General features: G+C 38.7%; 1 protein-coding gene across 10 annotated transcripts in view; it reads left to right on the top strand.

Annotated features, from left to right (window-relative positions):
• Positions 1–20,620, top strand: part of RBBP5 (RB binding protein 5, histone lysine methyltransferase complex subunit) — a 42,148-nt gene that overhangs the window by 7,838 nt on the left and 13,690 nt on the right. For 8 of the 10 annotated variants that reach the window (XM_060396272.1, XM_027976205.2, XM_012186941.4 and 5 more), the window contains 6 exons: positions 9,906–9,931; positions 10,748–10,920; positions 16,730–16,870; positions 17,970–18,132; positions 19,270–19,379; positions 20,470–20,589. In XM_060396272.1, coding sequence (XP_060252255.1) covers positions 10,778–10,920; positions 16,730–16,870; positions 17,970–18,132; positions 19,270–19,379; positions 20,470–20,589 — 677 coding nt within the window. In that variant the 5' untranslated portion in view covers positions 9,906–9,931; positions 10,748–10,777. The remainder of the gene's footprint in view (positions 1–9,905; positions 9,932–10,747; positions 10,921–16,729; positions 16,871–17,969; positions 18,133–19,269; positions 19,380–20,469; positions 20,590–20,620) is intronic. The other 2 variants (XM_060396275.1, XM_060396273.1) reach the window with 1 other exon arrangement.

Genomic DNA, 20,620 nt, shown 5'->3' with positions numbered 1-20,620 from the left:
TGTCATTTTTATCGTATACCAGCAGCCTTGCAGTTCATTTAGAATTGCTTCTACATTTGTCGTTAATCCGTCTGGAATTGCATAAAATTTATTAGTTTTTGGAGAAAGCCGAAGCTTTTCTATCCCAGAATGCATTGTAGATTGCCTTTTCACTCATTCATATTTCACAGTCTTAACCAAGATTTTATAGTTTTCTTCTTTATACGTGGTATGTCTTATTACATTTTCCCTTAAATATTTATGTTTCTAACCACTGTGAATGGAATTTTCCCCTTCATTTTCATTTCTGGATATTAATTGCCAATGTAGAGAAAAGCTATTAACGTTTGAATGTTTTCCTGATATAAAACCACTTTGCCTTATTTTCTTACTAATTTGGTGGTGGTTTTTTAAATTAACATTTCTTCTGTTTTTTAGATAGTGATGCCAGAAAAGAGAAATAGTGTTATTTCCTATATTAATGTTTAAACCAATTGTTTCATTTTTTTATTCCATTGGCTATTATTAGAATGAGCTACTGAGTTTTAGCAAATTTGTTTTTCAGTATCTACTCATAGGACTGTATGACTTAGACATTCTTGACCAGGGACATACATTCGACCACGTTGTGCTGCTGCTGTTCCTTTGGAGTGAGTTTGATAGGCCTGTTCCTCCCCGGCCCCGCTCCCCTTGCTGTGTACCATTATGCCTTCCTATATGGTAGAATAATAAACTCCAGATTTTTTGTGTTTAGAATTTGATTATAGTTATTTACGTTGCTAGAAATTACTTTTCTGTAGAATTTATAGGTGATTCATAAACCTTGTACCGTTTATGTTCTTAAGTGAAAGAGACTTGTTGCCGGGGTCCAGCCCCGGTGGATCCAGGGTGATTCGAAGGTGGGGGGAAGGAGTCGGCGTCTTTGGAAAAATACATATTTAATCACAGATATAGAGAGATTAGAAATGGATAGTGTAGTAGGAAGATTAGTGGAGAAAAGGAGGCTGAATAACTTGGATTACGTGGAATAGCATCCATGCTCCAGATGGGAATTCAGCCAGAAAAACGGGAGCAAGAAAGAAGCGGCATGGGGGAATCAGTCTTTCCGGAAACTGATCCGATGTCTTTATTTTTGGGTTTGCTTATATACCTTTTGTTACACATAGGGATGAATACAGAGTCACGTGGGGGTCAGTAGTCCTGACCTTTATCAAAATCAGGTGCTTCACATAAATGTATAAAAAAGGTCTTAGGGATATTACATCATCTTCTGGCCATGAGTGAGACCTGCTGACATTTTATGATCCTTTCTTTCTGATAACCAAAAAACTTATTTCTTCCAAGGGTGTTTGTTCTTAAACCAGGCACCACCCTCCAAATAAAGTTACATTCCTATAGGGTGAGGTTGTAGTGAGTTACAATCAAGAAAGGAATTTATTTAACCCAAGGTTAACATGATTAGTCTTAAAGGTTAATACTTATTTCTCCTATATGCTTAAAGGTTAATACTTATTTCTTCCTATATGCTAGTTATATTCATTATAAGGGTAGGGAACATGGAGATTTAGCAGCAAACATCAGCCCAACAAATGAAAATCCTTTCACCAATGCTCCTCTTAAGATCTATTTAGTCTTAAGATATGATAAAGTTACATTCTTACATAGCAAGGACACAGTGATATATAACAAAGTACAGTGATCTATTACAAAAGAGAAAATCCATTAACTCAAAAAGTCTAGTATTGCTAACATCAAAAACTACTATATTTCGTTTGCTATATTCCAAATACATTGATTAATATATTCCCAGGTGCCTAAGGATATGGAGGCCTGGCGGCGATCATTGACTCAACAAGAAGAAAAAGTCCTATGCTAATTAAGACTCTCAAAATACTCCAAAACTCTCTGTGCTGTTTACAGTTGAGAGGTAGTAAACAATCCTGTGCCTAGTGGCAGCAGTATGGATAATCCTGTCACACAAGCTAGTCTGTCAGCAGAGAGGTTTGACCTGAGACATCCTTGTCCCACCCAGAGCAGGGAATTAGCAGCAATTATTGACACAACAAATGAAGAACCCTTCACCAAATAATTCCTAACCAACCCATTATACTAATAATTTCTAACTCCCCAAAAGAATTCGCCTTTAATAAGTCTAAAACATCTCATGCCTCTCAGATTTGGAGGCTGTAAACAATCACATGTGGCCGGACAAACCTATACAAGTGGGCTAGATAACCTTCAGAGGAGTCCGTAAGCTGAAACACTCTTGTCACGCCCAAGAATTTTTATTGCCTTGGAGCTGCACGTCTACTCCTTCTCCGAGAGAAACGGTTATGGGGGAGAGCCCCCGTAAAGTCAGAGGTGTAGGTGAGAGCGTAAAACAGACTCTGGCTTTGGGGTTAGATGCTCAGGAACAGGGGGTTTCCTGAGGCTTGATCACGCCTTTGAGTATGCCAAGCCTCCTTCCTCATGACCTTTGCCATGGGCGGAGCTCCTCACGCTGGCCCCCGGCAACTTGTTTTCTTTTCCACCCGTCTGTATCAGATTTTGTTATTAGTTGTGTTGGTTTTGTAAGACACTACTCTGTATTTTTTCTGCTTAGAAATAGCTTGAATAACATTATAATTATTTGTGCCTTGAGATTTAGGAGGAATAAACCATTAAAAAAACCCATATGGCTCCTAAACATATGGGCCTGCTGTCCTTTTCTTAATATCAAACATTGAAAAACTTTTTATTTTAATGACAGGTCTTTAACAACATTTAGGTGTGTTCTTTCCTCATTGATCCAGTCAAGAATTTTTCTTCTGTAATCAGTTTTGGAAATATGTCTTTTGTTGTAAGAGCCATTCATGTTTTTTGAATTATCAAGTATATTATGAAGTTAAATCCGACTAGGGTTTATTTCTCCTTGGCAGCTATATTTGGGCATCTTTTTTCCTGCGCTCCATAGTTTTTAAAACCAAGCCCAAGAATCTAATCAGAACAGAATGTTAAATGTTAGATGGTGGGAGATGGAGAATGTAAAAATGGCCTTAAACCTCTGGGGAAGTGGCTTTGTGCTGCCATAACGCTGCTTGACAAATTCTTGCTCAGGCTCCTCACCCAGAATGGCCCAGATGAACTTAGTGTTTTTATATGTCACTTTCTCTTTGTGTTCCTTTAGATGCCTTGTTATCATCCTGTTAACTAGGATGACCCTCAAAAAGGCTTCCCAGGTAGCGCTAGTAGTGAAGAGCCTGCCTGCCAGTGCAGTGTATCCCTGGGCTGGGAAGATCCCCTGGAGATGGATCCAGTCTTCTTGCCTGGAGAATCCCATGGATGAGAGGAGCATCACGGGCTGCGGTCCATAGAGTCGCAAAGAGTTGGATATGACTGAAGTGACTTAGCGCACAGACCTTCTAAAAGGGGGGGAAAGCCATCCGGTGCATAAAACAGAAGTAGGAAATCAGGAGTCATCTGAAGCATGATCATACGTTAAGATGGCCCGAGGGTTCTGGATTCTCTCGGAGTCTTTTTTGTTGTTGTTTCTGACCACGCTGCATGGCTTTCAGGATGTCAGTTCCAGGACCAGGGGAGGGACCTATGCCCCCTGCAGTGGAAGCGCTGAGTCAGCATCACGGGACCCCAAGGGAAGTCCTTTCAGAATCTTGAATATGGCTTTCCTTTCTCTGAACACAGCCAGTTGTGCTCTGCTCCTTCCTGAGGGCTTCATATTTGAAGATTGTGGTTTTCTGTGTTGTTTTTAATTTTTAAATGACTATTCCTTTTTTCTCTTAATCATGTAAATATAGATCTCTATTATTGCTTTGGAAAGATATATAGGATATTTTGTTCATCGGTTCAGTTCAGTCGCTCAGTCTTGTTGGATTCTTTGCAACTCCATGAGCTGCAGCACGCCAGGCCTCCCTGTCCATCACCAACTCCTAGAGCTTGTTCAGACTCATTTCCATCAAGTCAGTTTTGCCATCCAACCATCTTATCTTCTGTCATCCCCTTCTCCTCCTGCCCTCAATCTTTCCCAGCATCAGGGTCTTTTCCAGTGAGTCAACTCTTCGCGTGAGGTGGGCAAAGTATTGGAGTTTCAGCTTCAACATTAGACCTTCCAATGAACACCCAGGACTGATTACCTTTAGGATGGTCTGGTTGGATCTCCTTACAGTCCAAGGGACTCTCAAGAGTCCTGTCCAACACCACAGTTCAAAAGCATCAATTCTTCGGCGCTCAGCTTTCTTCACAGTCCAACTCACATCCATACATGACCACTGGAAAACCATAGCCTTGACTAGATGGACCTTTGTTGGCAAAGTAAGGTCTCTGCTTTTCAATATGCTATCTAGGTTGGTCATAACTTTTCTTCCAAGGAGTCAGGTTCTTTTAATTTCATGGCTGCAATCACCATCTGCAGTGATTTTGGAGCCCCCCAAAATAAAGTCTGACACTGTTCCCACTGTTTCCCCATCTATTTCCCATGAAGTGATGGGACCAGATGCCATGATCTTCGTTTTCTGAATGTTGAGCTTTAAGCCCACTTTTTCACTTTCTGTTTCGCTTTCATCAAGAGGCTTTTGAGTTCCTCTTCACTTTCTGCCATAAGGGTGGTGTTATCTGCATATCTGAGGTTATTGATATTTCTCCCGGCAATCTTGATTCCAGCTTGTGCTTCTTCCAGCCCAGCGTTTCTCATGATGTACCCTGCATAGAAGTTAAATAAGCAGGGTGACAATATACAGCCTTGACGGACTCCTTTTCCTATTTGGAACCAGTCTGTTGTTCCGTGTCCAGTTCTAACTGTTGCTACCTGACCTGCATACAGGTTTTTCAGGAGGCAGGTCAGGTGGTCTGATATTCCCATCTCTTTCAGAATTTTCCACAGTTTATTGTGATCCACACAGTCAAAGGCTTTGGCATAGTCAATAAAGCAGAAATAGATGTTTTCTGGAACTCTCTTGCTTTTTCCATGATCCAGCAGATGTTGGCAATTTGATCTCTGGTTCGTCTGCCTTTTCTAAAACCAGCTTGAACATCAAGACGTTCACAGTTCATGTATTGCTGAAGCCTGGCTTGGAGAATTTTGAGCATTACTTTACTAGCATGTGAGATGAGTGCAATTGTGTGGTAGTTTGAGCATTCTTTGGCATTGCCTTTCTTTGGGATTGGAATGAAACCTGACCTTTTCCAGTCCTGTGGCCACTGCTGAGTTTTCCAAAGTTGCTGGCCTATTGAGTGCAGCACTTTCACAGCATCATCTTCCAGGATTTGAAATAGCTCAACTGGAATTCCATCACCTCCACTAGCTTTGTTCGCAGTGATGCTTTGTAAGGCCCACTTGACTTCACATTCCAGGATGTCTGGCTCTAGGTAGTGATGACACCATCGTGATTATCTGAGTCGTGAAGATCTTTTTTGTACAGTTCTTCTGTGTATTCTTGCCACCTCTTCTTAATATCTTCTGCTTCTGTTAGGTCCAGACCATTTCTGTCCTTTATTGAGCCCATCTGTGCATGAAATGTTCCCTTGGTAGCTCTGATTTTCTTGAAGAGATCTCTAGTCTTTCCCATTCTACTGTTTTCCTCTATTTCTTTGCATTGATCGCTGAGGAAGGCTTTCTTATCTCTCCTTGCTATTCTTTGGAACTGTGCATTCAAATTGGTATATGTTGCCTTTTCTCCTTTGTTTTTTTGCTTCTCTTCTTTTCACAGCTATTTGTAAGCCCTCCTCAGACAGCCATTTTGCTTTTTTGCATTTCTTTTCCATGGGGATGGTCTTGATCCCTGTCTCCTGTACAGTGTCACGAACCTCTGTCCATAGTTCATCAGGCACTCTGTCTATCAGATCTAGTCCCTTAAATCTATTTCTCACTTCCATTGTATAATCATAAGGGATTTGATTTAGGTCAAACCTGAATGGTGTAGTGGTTTGCCCCACTTTCTCCAGTTTAAGGCTGAATTTGGCAATAAGGAGTTCATGATCTGAGACACAGTTAGTTCCTGGTCTTATTTTTACTGAATGTATAGAGCTTCTCCATCTTTGGCTGCAAAGAATATAATTAATCTGATTTCGGTGTTGGCCATCTGGTGATGTCCATGTGTAAAGTCTTCTCTTGTTCATAATGCATATTAATATAATACATATATTATGTGTATTAGGTTGGTACAAATGTAATTGCAATTTCAGACCGTGAAGTTTAAATCATTATAACTAGGCTCAAATACATCTTTATTAATCAAAATAGGAACCATTACAATCACAGTTTTGCCAATGAGAAATAAGATTGTTTATTCCTGTGGCGTAAAAATCCATGCTTTGGTATTTGATGGACTCTTGGAAAGCTTTTTCTGCCTCCTGCTGGTTGTGGAAGTGTTTTCCCTGCAGAAAGTTGTTCAGATACTGCAGAAGTGGTAGTGGGTTGGTGGGAAGTTGGTGAATGTGACTGATGAGGCAAAGCTTTGTAGCCCAATTCATTCAGCTTTTGAAGCGTTGGTTGTGTGATGTGCGATCAAGCCTTGTCATAGAGAAGAATTGGGTCCTTTCTGTTGACCAGTGCCAGCTTCCAGCTTGGAGTGTCTGGTACGTCTCGTGGATTTGCTGAGCACACTTCTCAGATGTGATGGCTTCCCCAGGATTCAGAAAGCTGCAGTGGATCAGAGGGGCAGGAGACAACCAGACAGCGGCCATGACCTCTTTGGGTGCAGGTTGGCCTTGGGAAGTGCTTTGGAGCTGCTTCTCAGTCCAGCCTGACCGTTGCCCGTTGTCCTATGAAATCCACTTTTTATTGCACATCACAGTTCGAGAAATGGTTTGTTGTTGTGTAGAGTAAGACAAGACAGCAAAGTGGTTGTATTTTATTTGCAGTCCTCTTATGAGGCTGCAAGAATCTTGTCAAGCTGTTTTATCTTTCCTATTCACTTCAAATGCTGGACGACTCATTGTCAAGCTCTTTGGCAACTTCAGCTTCGATGATCCTCTGAATCGGTGCTTGTCAGCTTCCAGTGGCCCGCCACTGTGCTCCTCATCTTCAAGGCTCTCATCTTCCTTTGCAGAACTTCTTAAAGCACCGCTGGCATTGTATGTCCTCCAGTAGTTCCTGGGCCAAATGGACTGTTGATGTTGTGAGCTGTCTTTGCTGCTTTATGAACTTGAATGAGAAAATTGCTAGAATTTACTTTTTGTCTAGCATCATTTCCCAAGTTTAAAATAAATATAAAATAAGCAGCAAGTGATAAGTCATTAGCAACAAACAAAACAAGAAGTGTGCATTAAAATGATGTATAACATAACCATATTTAAGAATGTATTCCAGTACCAAATGCAAGGTTCAGCAGTTCTAAACTGCAGTTACTTTTGCACCAACCTAATAGTATTTTATTTAGGAAACCTTAAATATGTTAATATTTCTATAAGCATACAGAAATATATGGAAGCTTTTACCTTGGTGAGTGGGAGTGAAAGTCGCTCAGTCGTGTCCGACTCTTTGTGACTCCATGGAATTCTCCAGGCCAGAATACTGGAGTGGTACCCATTCCCTTCTCCCGGGGATCTTCCCAACCCAGAGATCAAACCCAGGTCTCCTGCATTGCAGGCGGATTCTTTGCCAGCTGAGCCACAAGGGAAGCCCAGGAATACTGGAGTGGGTAGCCTATCCCTTCTCCAGCAGATCTCCCTGACCCAGGAATTGAATTGGGGGGTTGCAAGGAGGAAACCATCATTTTTTAATTACACATATTTGTATTACTTACATGTATTACTTCAGTAATTTTAAAAAGATTTTTTCAAAAAAAGCCTATCTTGATCTGGTTTCAGCTTTTCATTTCATTGTTGTCTTTAATATTTGAATGAAATCACACTAAAGTATTAGATAAAATGATCGCCTTTCTTGGCGGGGGGCAGTTGTTCAGCTTCATACTCGTCTTTTAGTTTTCTTAATTTTAAGGCCTGATTTCTTTTGACTAGTTTTAATGTTTTTATTGTTTGGATTTCTATTAATTTTTATAAAGGATAAAATGTAATAAAATTTATTTTCAGATATTTAAAAATCAGACGTCTTTTTAAAAAAATTGAAGTACAGTTGATTTAAAACATGAGTTAGTTTCAGGTATACGACATAGTGATTCAATGTTTTTATAGATTATACTCCATTTAAAGTTATTATAAAGTGTTGGTTATATTCCCCATGCTGTACAATATATCCTTAGAGTTTGTTTATTTTATGCATAATAGTCTGTACCTCTCTCCCTGTCCTCTGTCCCTCTCTGTCTCCACTGGTAACAAATGGCAGCATCTCATTCTTTTTTATGCCTGAGAAGTATATTATCAGTTATGTAAATATATATGTATATACATACACACACATCCATATATATGCACACTTGCCGTAGCTGCTTTACACGTTCATCTGTTGATGGGCAGATAGGTTGCTTCTGTTATCTTGACTATTATAAATAATGCTGCTATGAACATTAGGTTGCATGAATCTTTTTGAGTTAGTGTTTTCATTTTCTTCAAATATATACTCAGGAGTGAAATTGCTGGATCATATGGTCAAAAACTAAAAATAGTAGTCTTTTTTTTTTTTTTAATGGAATCTTACTTGGATATCCTAAATGTAAACTGCTTTCTTGGAGCTATAGTTCTAAGAGTATAGTTTAAATATCACTGTAATAAAATATTTAGGTAATAACATAAGTAAATATTGATAAAGATGTTGCTGCATTAAACAAACTTCTGACAAGCAGTATCATCGTACTGTAGCTCAAAATGTTATTCAGTTGAGTTTATTCAGTTCAGTTCAGTCGCTCAGTTGCGTCCCGCTCTTTGCGACCCCATGGACTGCAGCACATCACGCCTCCCTGTCCATCACCAACTCCCAGAGTTTACTCAGACTTATGTCCATTGAGTCTGTGATGCCATCCAACCATCCTCTGTCGTCCCCTTCTCTTCCCACCTTCAATCTTTCCCAGCATCAGGGTCTTTTCAGATGAGTCAGCTCTTCGCATCAGGTGTCCAAAGTATTGGAGTTTCAGCTTCAGCATCAGTCCTTCCAGTGAATATTCAGGGTTGATTTCCTTTAGGACTGACTAGTTAGATCTCGTTTCAGTCCAGGGGACTCTCAAGGGTCTTCTCCAGCACCACAGTTCAAAAGCATCAGTTCTTGGACACTCACCTGTCTTTTTAATGCAGCTCTCACATCCATTCATGACTACTGGAAAAACCACAGCAAATGTAATTTTGCCATTTACACATGAGTAATAAACAGTTTTTAGAAAAAATACACTAATGTGTAAATGCCAAATTTAATATAGGAAAGACATTCAGAGATGTGTGTATCAAAATGTTATTTGCTGAAGAAATCAATATAGAGAATTTTGTGTTTAACCAACTACCAAATTATGTTATAGCCCAAGTGCTATTGTTTGGACTGGAGATGAATCCTGTTGGTTGACTGCTGTTAGTGAAGGGTTTAAGGGAGTAGTTGAGATTTAAGATAACTTGACTGATTTGAGCTTTTAAAGTTTGTTATATAAAAGTAACTGTAAAACACACCATTAAATGTTTACATTAAAAACATTTTAATGAAAAATAACTATTTTCAAACAAAAAATATTCAGTGAGAAGAGAGGTATTGTTTTGCATTCTTACAATCCTGTTTAATGTTTGCCTGGATAGAAGTTGTCTGGATTCTGTATTCACAGTGTTTCACAGCTTGAATAGCATCAGTAGAACTTATCTGTAAACTTATGAGATAATGAGAGTAAAAAGGCAATTGCCATGCTGGTATGATAATGAAAATCAGTGTGACCTCAGGGAGCCCCTGCACAAGCCCCAGGTCCCCACCCGCGCTCTGCAGGCCGCTCTGTACACGGGGAGCTGTAGGGTTCCTGGTACGTTGCACATGTTCCATCAGCTCTTTCTTTCTTTTGTTGCAGAGTCCTTTGGGCAGAATTATCCAGAGGTAAGAGCATAATCTTGTGATTTTAGAAACATGGTAACTTGCTAGCTTTTATGTTTAAGTAGAGTGAAGACTACATTTTCATCTTCTTTTTCTTTGATAATAGAAGCATTAAGTGTGATGATCTTTTGCTAAAAAAATAACTAAAGTTTAATTTTGAATAGGGTGGAAAGTGGACAGTCCATATTGGTTGGAAATCTCAATGTTGTAAATCTTATAGTTCATTTCCCTTTAAATTTCAAAAAGACTTTGATTAAAGCATTTTTCACAAACCTGTCACCTGTATGAAAATGTGTTTTTTGTGTGTTTTTATAGTTTTGATCAGTGTTTTTACATATTAATATGTATACTGTAAGTGTGCTTTACTTTTTAAAATGTAAAAATATTTTGTAATACTTGGATTTTTTAAATGGCTTGATACTATAAATTTATTTGATTTTCCTAGGGGTTTTGTTTTATTAATAGATTATCTTTCTTGGGATAAATTTCAAGAACTCTGATTGCTTGATCAGTAAGATGACTCTTAGTGAATCCTGGTTTATTTTGCCTAATTGCCTCCTGGAGAATTTGTATAAAGTCATAGTAGTAATATAAAGGATTGGTCACATCTGTTTCTAACAGTTCTCTTTTAGTTTTTATAAGTATTTCTCCATTTTGGTTAGTTTAATAAATAAAAGAACACACATAGATTATTTTGGTATATATCAAATTTTTGGTTTAAATTCAAAAGAAGTATTATAGATGTTGGAGAAGCTTTTAAGAAATGGTTTGGATATCTGGGAATCACTGTCTGTTTCTTGCCTTCGCTTTAATTTTTAGGAGGCTGATGGGACTTTGGATTGTATCAGCATGGCCCTGACTTGCACCTTTAACAGGTGGGGCACCCTGCTCGCAGTTGGCTGTAATGACGGTCGAATCGTCATCTGGGATTTCCTGACGAGAGGCATTGCTAAGATAATCAGCGCACACATTCACCCAGTCTGCTCTTTATGGTAAGGAGTTTAAAGTTTGAGTATTAAATATGGATTGAATTGGGGTGAATTGTAACTGTGTAATTGCCAGTCTCATTAGATGAATTTTAATATTTAAAGTTCCGAGTATTTGGCCATTAGTAACATAATTTCTCATAGCTTGTAGAAAGGTTGAACTCATGCTGATGTTGAGCACTTCTGTGGGGAGAAATCCATTGCAATGTGGATCAGCGCCAGGCTCTGTCTGAGAATACTGCAGCACTGAAGTGAGACATTTGCAGATTGCAGCTGTGGTCTTATTTGTGATACGGACCTTTTCATTTAGAATAGGAAAATCTTGGTTAGGAGGGAAGCTTGAAAGTTCAGGTGTCCAGCTTGTCCTGTCCTTGAATTACAGCAGTTGTAGTGATCACAAACATGCCTGTTCCTTCATTGAATTGTAGTTATTAAGGCTTTCTATCAAAAATATTGAGCTGAAATCTGGTATTAAATAAATTCCCTTTGATTTTATTCTTATTCTCAGGGACTGTTTCTTTCCGAAAATTTTATTTTGGGGCAGCACTTCTTTTAAATGAGCTTGGGATCAAAAACACCTTATCTGGTCTAGAGTTATGAAGCTAACATACTTCCTTTGGCCTAAATATAAGCAGCAGTGGTATTGTAAAGCGCTGGTTTGGGAGGAGACATGAATCCCAGTCTAGGATTGGCCACTAATGAACTAGCAGCTTTGGCCAGAACTTTTCTCTAAAATGTAGAATGAGAGAACTGGCCTGTATAATTTCTTAAGCCCTTTCTAGTTCTTTTGCATTTTATTTCTTTTTTATTATTGTGTTTTTGCAATAAAGATTTAAGTAGATACGCACATTTTTACCAGCTTTATTAAGATATGTATAATTCACATGCTGTAACATCCATCCAACTAAAATGTACATTTCATTTTTTCATATTTTCAGAGTTGTGCAGCTATCATCACAATCTAATTTTAAAAGTGCTGCCACTTAAATTATTCATATTTTTATTATAAAATAATAATTAGAAAATTAAAGAAAATACAAATGCAGTACAAAGGAGAAAGACTTATCTTCCATAGTCTTACCACCCAGATATAACTACTATAAATATTTTGATTTGTTACTATATATTTTTTAAAAGCAAAGTTTGTGTACCATGTTTTACATTTTGCTTTTTTCCTCGTTAACACCAGACGTTTTCCTGCTTGTGTAGCCTTTAAAAACTTTTTTTAATGGCTATGTATCTTCTGGTAGATAAACCATGATTTGCTTAATCATTTTTTGTTTCTCTGCTATGTAGTATTTAGTCAGTGTCTTTGCACATAGAAGTTTTTCTCTCATACAATCATTTCTTCCGCAAACATTGAACGTGAATTATGTGCCAGATATTGTTTTAAGCATTTAGGGTAAAAGTTAGGGTTTGGGGGAGACAAAAACAAGTACTAAAGGTTTGTAGGTCCTACATAAGAACTACGTTTGAAATTTAGTGGAGGCAAAAGTGCAAAGGAGGAAATAATCAGTTGTATTGGGGAAGAATAGTGGTCAGAAAAGGCTTCAAAGATAAGGTGATGTCCAACCTCAGACTTGTCAGATGAGTGGGTGTTTCCCAGTTGTATTCCAGGCAGACAGCTCTGCACAGACAAAAGCACGTCACTCGGTACGAGCATGGTAACAGGAGGAACCGCAGTGGCTCAGATCGCTGGATTGTGCTGCGGACGATGTGGTAGGGCAGCTGCCAAGGTGAGCTGCGCTCCGAGGAGCACGTAGGTCTTATCCTGGTGGTACTGTGCAGCCATTAAAGCTCTGTAGGAGGAAAGGTGACACGAAGAGCTTTTCATTTTAGAAGGATCTCTAGAGCAGCATGTGGCAAAGAGGATGGCAAACGAAAAGAGGAGTGCCGTGGTCTAGGTTAGAGAGGACGAGGATGGATGCACCAGGAATACAGCTGAACGGCACAGATGTGAGAGATGGTAGAAATTAGAGGGCATAGGCGTTGATGAGAGGAGGGGTGTGAGTGAAGGAGAGAAGGTAAGCTGATGACCCTTAGGTTTGCTGCTGGGATGGAGGCGTTAGTGTAGGATTTGAGGCAGACGCAGTGAGCCAGAGTTCTGTGTCTCCTGTTGCACTGTACTGCACATGGTTATTTCATGAGTGTCTGCCCTGGAATGTGGTAAGGGGTGTGGATACGTGCTCCTTGTCTGCCATGTCCTGCTGTATTCCCAGCTTCTAGCTTTATGCCTGGCATACAGTAGACGCATGGGTACTTGTTTGGTGAGTGGGATATCTTAGTGAAGATTCTTTGTCACAAAACTTGATTATTAAGAACTTTAAACCATTCAAACAATATATGAGTATATAGAGTGAAAAATGAAAGCCCCTTGTCTACTCCTTGAGGTTTCCACAGGCAAGAATACTGGAGTGGGTTGCCACGCTGTCCTCCAGGGCGTTGTTCCAGCCCAGGAATCGAACCCAGGTGTCCCGCACTGCAGGCAGATTCTTTACCATCTGAGCCCCCAGGGAAGCCCAAATTAGAGAAAGAAATGTATCTTTTAGCTGTAAGATCTGTCTGTATCTCTCACATATATAAAAATATACACACACAAGTAAATGTGTATTTTTTAATGGAAACATTGTTTTATAGCTTCCTCTTCCGCTTACTGTATGGTAGATGATTTTCTGTGCTGATATATATGTGTGCGTGTGTACATATGTATAGTGTTACTTGGTATGTGTGCATCGTAACTGTTCCCTGGTTTTTGTTAAATATATTGATAGATGAGAGTTAAGGTCAGTAATTGTACATATTTTGCATTTTTCTTTGATCCAGTCTCATTTAGAATATGCTTTATGTATTAATTGTTGTATAATATTTGAACATATTAAGGACTAAGGAAATTTCACCAAGAGGAGTTTTGGATAGGTATAATAGCTGTCTTCAACTATTAAAGAACTGACGTATGCAACACAGAAAAATTGACCTAAGAGCAAGCAGCAGGACTTGTAGATAGCGAATGGAATTTATGGGGAAACAAATGTTAGCTTAGAATAGAGAAGAGCTCCAAAGCAGAGTGCCTGTGGATGGGGTGGGCTGCCCAGGGAAGAACTTACCAGTGGGACTGGCCCTCCTTGGGCTTGCTGTCTCTTCGTACAGTCGCTGCAGAAGACTTTCAAGCACTGGATAGGTAGAAAAAATGATATTTAAGAGTCTAAGACCTATCTGTCTTTTGGAAAGAAACAGTATTGTCAGATGTGAGAATGTATGAGAATCCCTCGTTCTTGAACTTACGGAATTTGGAACTGAAGAATGTATTGTTAATTCCCTCTATTATAACAGAAATACAAGCCTGCTGTAAAACAGAAAGTTACTACACTGCGGAGGGTCTAAAGGCAAAGTGGAGTCATCCTAGCATTCTGTTGTGTGGTGAGATTGTCTGTTGTGTGGTGAGGTGCTGGAAGCGCTGCAGAGGCGGGTCCTTGTTTCTTCCCTTTCCCAGTTTTCCAGCTTTCTCCTATTCCCCGTGTACTTCCATTCTTCCGGTTTGTTTCTCTTGATATTTGTCTTAATATTTCTAAAGTACTTATGCATATTCTTGGTTTAATTTCGAGAACTTACTCATGACTTCTTACTACAGTGTATGTGAGTCTTGGCTCACCCTCTTACCCTCTCTTCACCCGGCCTTTTTGTTATCAACCCTCAAGTTATAGCGTTTGTAGGCACCTTCCTTTTTAGGTTCGCGTTCCCCAGAAAGGTCCTCGCGTTGACTGGGAGTGTTGTAGAGGTGGTGGGAGAGGCGCCTGAGTCCTTTGTGTGCAGACTTGAGCTCAGTCCCGCCACGCGCACTTCCTCAGCTTCCTCCTGCCTTTCTCTGCATTGAGCATCAAGTCTGGGAATACATTTATCTTGTCTCTGATGTAAGTAGTGGTTTTTGAGCACTTACTGTTCTGGACTCACAGTTTTATGTGCATTAATTTTAATTCTCTCATCTGCAGATACTGTTATTATTTCCATGTTATAAATGAGAAAGTCAGAAAGATTATATAACTTGCCCAGCTAGAAGGTCATAATGTCTAGGCTTGAGTATAAATCTGACTTGAGCCTATGTTCTTAACCATGGAACTGTGTTGCCTCCTATAAGTAGCAAATCCTATTCATTGCAAAATTTGAATAAAGACTCATTTAGGGTTTCTTTTTCTGTTTGTTTGTTCTGTTTTTTGTTTCTCTGTTTTCTTTCTTTCTTTTTTTTTGGCTTTCTGTAGGTTACTGAACTATTTTTAGAATTTCATCTTGACTTATCTGTATTATTTCTGAGTTTATTTCTTTGTATAGCTTGTATAGCTTTTTAATGGTTGCTAGATATTGCTATATATATACATAACTAATCGCCTTCTACTCACGTTGATGTTTCACTAGTTGAAATATGGAAACTTTCCCTTTACCTCTCTTTCCCTTCCTTGTTTATGATATAATTGTCTTAAACATTTCCTCTATGTATATTGATACCTACCTAAGATACTGTTAGGATTTTTGTTTCAAACATCAGACCTTGAGAAAAGATATTTCTTTTCTCAAGAAATATTTCTTGATCCAGAAATATTTCTGGATTTCTTTGAATTCATCTTCTTTGAGGTTTGCTTAGCTTCTTGAATCTGTATATTTTATATCTTTTGTCAAATTTGAAAAAGTTTCAGTCATTATTTCTTCAGATACTTTTAAGCCTTACTCTATTTTCTCCCTCCAGAACTCTGACGCCATGGATATTAGATATTAGATCTTTTGTTATGGTCCCACAGGTCCCAGAGGCTCTGTTCATTTTTTTCATGGCATTTTTTTCCCGTTTTGTTCAGATTCCCCAATATATTCTGTCTTCCAGTTTACTGATTCTTTCCTCTTTTCCACTGGCTGCTGAACCCATCTTTTGAGGTTTCTTTTTTTTTTTAATTTCAGTTTTTATATTTTTCAGTTCTGAGATTCCCATTTGGTCATCTTCTGTTTCTTTGCTGAGATTTCTCTTTCCCCCATTTGTCCCAAGCATGTTTGTAATTGCTTGATGAAGCATTTTAATGATGGCTGCGTTGAAATGTTTGTTAGGCTCTAATACCTGTGTTAGCGCTATGGTAGTGTCTGTTGCTTGTCCTTTGACTCTCTGGGAGGGTGTATGCCCACTGTGGGTGCCCATTGACGCTGCTTGGTTGTTGACATCTCCATCACCTGGTCCAGGATATATGAGGCAAAAAGAAAACCTGAGGATCTCACTGCTGTGTTGTTCCTCAGATCCTACAGTACCTAGCCAGTCTGGCGCTTCTTTACCTTTTAGCTTTCTGTATAATGTCCAGGATGTTTAACTATACTTAGGAGGAATTGATTTCTTTCTTAATTCTTATAAATAACAGATACCTATCTGTATGGTTTAGTTTATACTGTGATGGTGCTACTGCAGGGCCAAATTCAGAAAATTCAACTGCTCCTTCTTCTGCCTTCAAGGGGAAGAAAACCTGTTTTTGTTAAATCAACACTTCAGGGCCTGCTGATTTTTACACTCTTCTAAAATGTTTGAGTCTGTTTTTTCACTGAGCCACTTGAATTGCTATCTTGAGAGCTTCTGTTGCTAGATACGAAGATGTCATGAAAACATTCTTATTTATTGCTTAGTGTTAGGAAAGCTTAAACAGATTTGAGTATATGTTTAAAATATGAAGAAGAAACATTGGTGACCCATACAGTTAGGGCAATAAGTGTGACTCGTGCATTTTTATCTGTAAGGGTGATATGGTATTTTTAAGTTAGAATATGTGCTAAGTTACCCTTTTTCCCTTCTCAGCTGGAGTCGAGATGGTCATAAGCTCGTGAGTGCTTCCACTGATAACATAGTGTCACAGTGGGATGTCCTTTCAGGCGACTGCGACCAGAGGTTCCGATTCCCTTCACCCATCTTAAAAGTCCAGTATCATCCACGAGATCAGTATGTTTAATCTGAGCTATTCTTTCCTGGGGTGGGTCTGATTCTGTCTAAATTATCTCCAAGCTCATGGTGATTTCAGTTTAAGGTTTCAGGAGGCAAAAGCATGCGTCTCCAAACCTCTTCTACACGAATGAATTTTTCTGTCTCGGTTGGTTCTGAATAGATTTTAAAGATACTGTTGTAGTAGTTTACAATTAAAACCTGGCCTGTAGTAATTAAAGCTTTGAAATGGGCAAAGACAGAACTAAGTATAATAATAACTGTTCTTGACCTAGGGTTTTCTCCCAATTATTTGAGTTTCTTTAGTACCAGAAACAGTTCATTATGAAAGCTACATTTAAGAAACTTCCCTGGAAATCCAGTGGCGAGTACTGTGCCCTCCCAATGCCAGGGGTCCTGGGTTTGGGGAGCTGGATCCCATATGCAGCAGCTAAGACCCAGCACAGCCAAATAAATAAAATATTTTTAAAAACTATATTTATTTAGCTGCTGCTGCTGCTGCTAAGTCGCTTCAGTCGTGTCCGACTCTTCGCGACCCCATGGACTGCAGCCTACCAGGGCCCTCCGTCCATGGGATTTTCCAGGCAAGAGTACTGGAGTGGGTTGCCATTGCCTTCTCCTGTTTATGTAGTTACCCACCATTCAGTTACTGAGATACAGCTATTTTTCATTTCTCTAGGTTCTCTTTTAGTTAAGTTCTCATTAAGTTTAAAGCTTATTATAAGTGCTTCATAGTTCACAAAGCACTTACTAGCTCACAAAGCATTTGTCTATGTTAGGTGTACACAGATATGTATTTTTGCATAGTTTTAATTGATGTTTTGCTTTTTCACTTTCATACGTATTTTACCAGTTTGGTACATCTTCATATTTATTTTTAATGATTACATTTTGTTTTGTCAAGGTAGGATCCCATAACTTTACTCAGTCATTTCCCTATTATTAGAAATTTAAGAGTTTAGTCTTCTTCAACTATTTTAAATATCCTTGGGCTGGATAGGTTGATGAGGGTAGTGGATAGGAATTAGGGGAAAAGGGCAGAGAGTCAGCTTTCTGATACCATAGCAACTGCCAATGTGCTATTCATGTTTTTAAACAGGAACAAGGTTCTCGTGTGTCCCATGAAATCTGCTCCTGTCATGTTGACCCTTTCAGATTCCAAACATGTCGTTCTGCCTGTAGACGATGACTCCGATCTGAACGTGGTTGCATCTTTTGATAGGCGAGGAGAATATATCTATACAGGAAATGCAAAAGGCAAGGTAAGCCTGGAAGCTTAGGAGCTGGTGAAATAAGTAAGCATCCGTCATCCTGTGTGTTGGCTCGTTTCGTGTTTACTTGTTCTCTTTTCTTTGAAATTTCTTTTTTCCCTGGACTGAGTGTGCTTCCTGCCTGTGGCAAATACAGCCTGTTCTCACATGCCTTAATAATTTCTGTTCTTTGGAATTAGAGTGGTCAGAGAGTATTTGATCTAGAAGAGGATGGAGGGCCTTTTGTGGGTGCTAGTAATAAAGGGCCATTACTAAATTACAAAATTTAAAAATCATCACTGGAACATTGCTAACAAGATGTCTGATGTCTTGGTCTGAAAATACTGTATAATTTAGGCCACTTTAATCTGTTTTGTGTAGTAAGAAGTTGGGTTAAAAAAAAGGTTAAGTAAGTTTTGGGATCCTTTTCAAACTTTTTGGAGTTTGAGTTCCACTGCATTTTTATTTTTATTTTTTTTTCCTTTTTGACTGGGTCGTATGGGTTAGTATGGCTGCTTAAGAGAGTGGCAGTGTTTTGGGTATTTTTGTGGTAAAACGCACTTAGAGTTGACTGTCTTCACCGCTCTTCAGCGTGCAGCTCAGGAGTATAAAGGGCATGGACATTGTGCAGCCACCACCATCATTTAGCTCCAGAGCTCCTCTCGCCTCGCACTCACCTTGTGCTCATTAAATGGCTTGCTACTCCTTACTCCCTTTCAGCCCCTGGAAACCGTCTTTCTGCTCTCTACTTCTGTGAATTTGGAACTCATCCAGTATCTTTTGTGTGTGACTGCTTATTTCACTTGGCATAGTGTCCTTGAAGATTCGTTCGTGTCGTAGCACATGTCGTCAAAATTTCTTTCCTTTTCAAATCCAAGTAATGTTCCGTTGTATGTATATGTCACGTTCTGTTTATCTGTTGATGGATGCTTGGGTTGCTTCCACTTTCTGTCTCTTGTGGATAATGTTAAACACCATCTTTTAAACATAGGTTAAGACATTGTCTTCAATTGAAGGGGTAAAGGCAAGTTGAATAGAGATACATAGGTTTTCACCCAGTCTTTTGCCCAGTTGTAAAAACAGAAGCCATATCTAATTACTGTAAATTATCAGAATACTTACTTACCTTTTTTCTCCGTTAAACTTTAGATTTTGGTCCTAAAAACCGATTCTCAGGATCTTGTTGCTTCCTTCAGAGTAACAACTGGAACAAGCAATACCACAGCCATTAAGTCAATAGAGTTTGCCCGGAAGGGGAGGTGAGTGGGGCCTGCCTCTTTAGAGACAGTGTCAAAAGTGCGCAAAGCGCAAAAATACGTTGAGAGTCATAGTTTTTGTGTATATTATACTTAAATTTTTTTAGAGTTTATTTAAAAAAATATTTATAGAAACTGTTATTGTCTGGTTCTTAAGTTTATAAAATTTACTGCATTGAGCCAACAGTCACATCTTACCGGAGGTTCACAGGTAAACATCCTTTACAGAAAAGGTTCACATCCTTTACAGAAAAGACGTCTGAGTGGTCTGTGCATAGAACCAAAATGCCTGGCGCATGGTAAGCACTGGGCAGAGATGAACTATTTATTATGTTGTAATCAGAATTGATACCACAGAATTCACATAATAATTGCATATGCAGTTTACTTACGTGAAACTTATTTATCCTCTTACTTTCAGATGTTTTTCTAATAAGTTTGGTTACCTAACTAGAAGTAGATATCAACAGAAACAAGAAGAAAATAGGTTGTCAATAAGAGAATTTGTCAGTAAGAGAAGTGATGGTCACTTTAGTTTGTATAGAAATCACTGTTCACACTTAGAAGACATTCATGTTCAATTTCTCTTGAATTCATAAAAAGTTCGTGAGGTCTGGAAGAAAGTGGTAAAATAAGTTGTATTTTAGACAGATTTCCAACACTTCTAATGTTAACAATTTGGGCAATCCAAATGATATATTTATTAACTCATTAAGAAGAATATATTGTACCTTAACTAAAACAAGCCAGAGAAATGAAGTATTTATATATATTTAACTGTAAGCTTGTAAATTTGGGAAACTGGTTTCAATGTATAGGTTTTGGATTTTAGTCAAATACTGGTACATATAGAGTTCAGTGATTACACAGGAAGTACTGATATAAAGCATTTTCTCACTTCAGATTATATTTTAGCTTGAAAGGTGACAAGTAGATACATAAGTAGGCTAGTCCATTACTTAGATTTTCACTCATTCTCTTCCTTATTTGTTAGCTGTCTTGTGGTATTCTTCTTAGTAACTGGTAGTCATGGAAAATGTTAACGGGAACGGATTTCTGACCTCCGGTGTTGATATTTTTATCGTTTCTGTAGTTGCTTTTTAATTAACACAGCAGATCGAATAATCAGAGTTTATGACGGTAGAGAAATCTTAACCTGTGGAAGAGATGGAGAGCCTGAACCCATGCAGAAATTGCAGGACTTGGTGAATAGGTACGTGCCATAACCTGGATGCATATGAGCT

Source organism: Ovis aries, chromosome 12, assembly GCF_016772045.2.
Source record: "Ovis aries strain OAR_USU_Benz2616 breed Rambouillet chromosome 12, ARS-UI_Ramb_v3.0, whole genome shotgun sequence".
NCBI classification, from domain to species: domain Eukaryota; kingdom Metazoa; phylum Chordata; class Mammalia; order Artiodactyla; family Bovidae; genus Ovis; species Ovis aries.
This window is presented reverse-complemented; position numbering and strand designations above follow the sequence as displayed.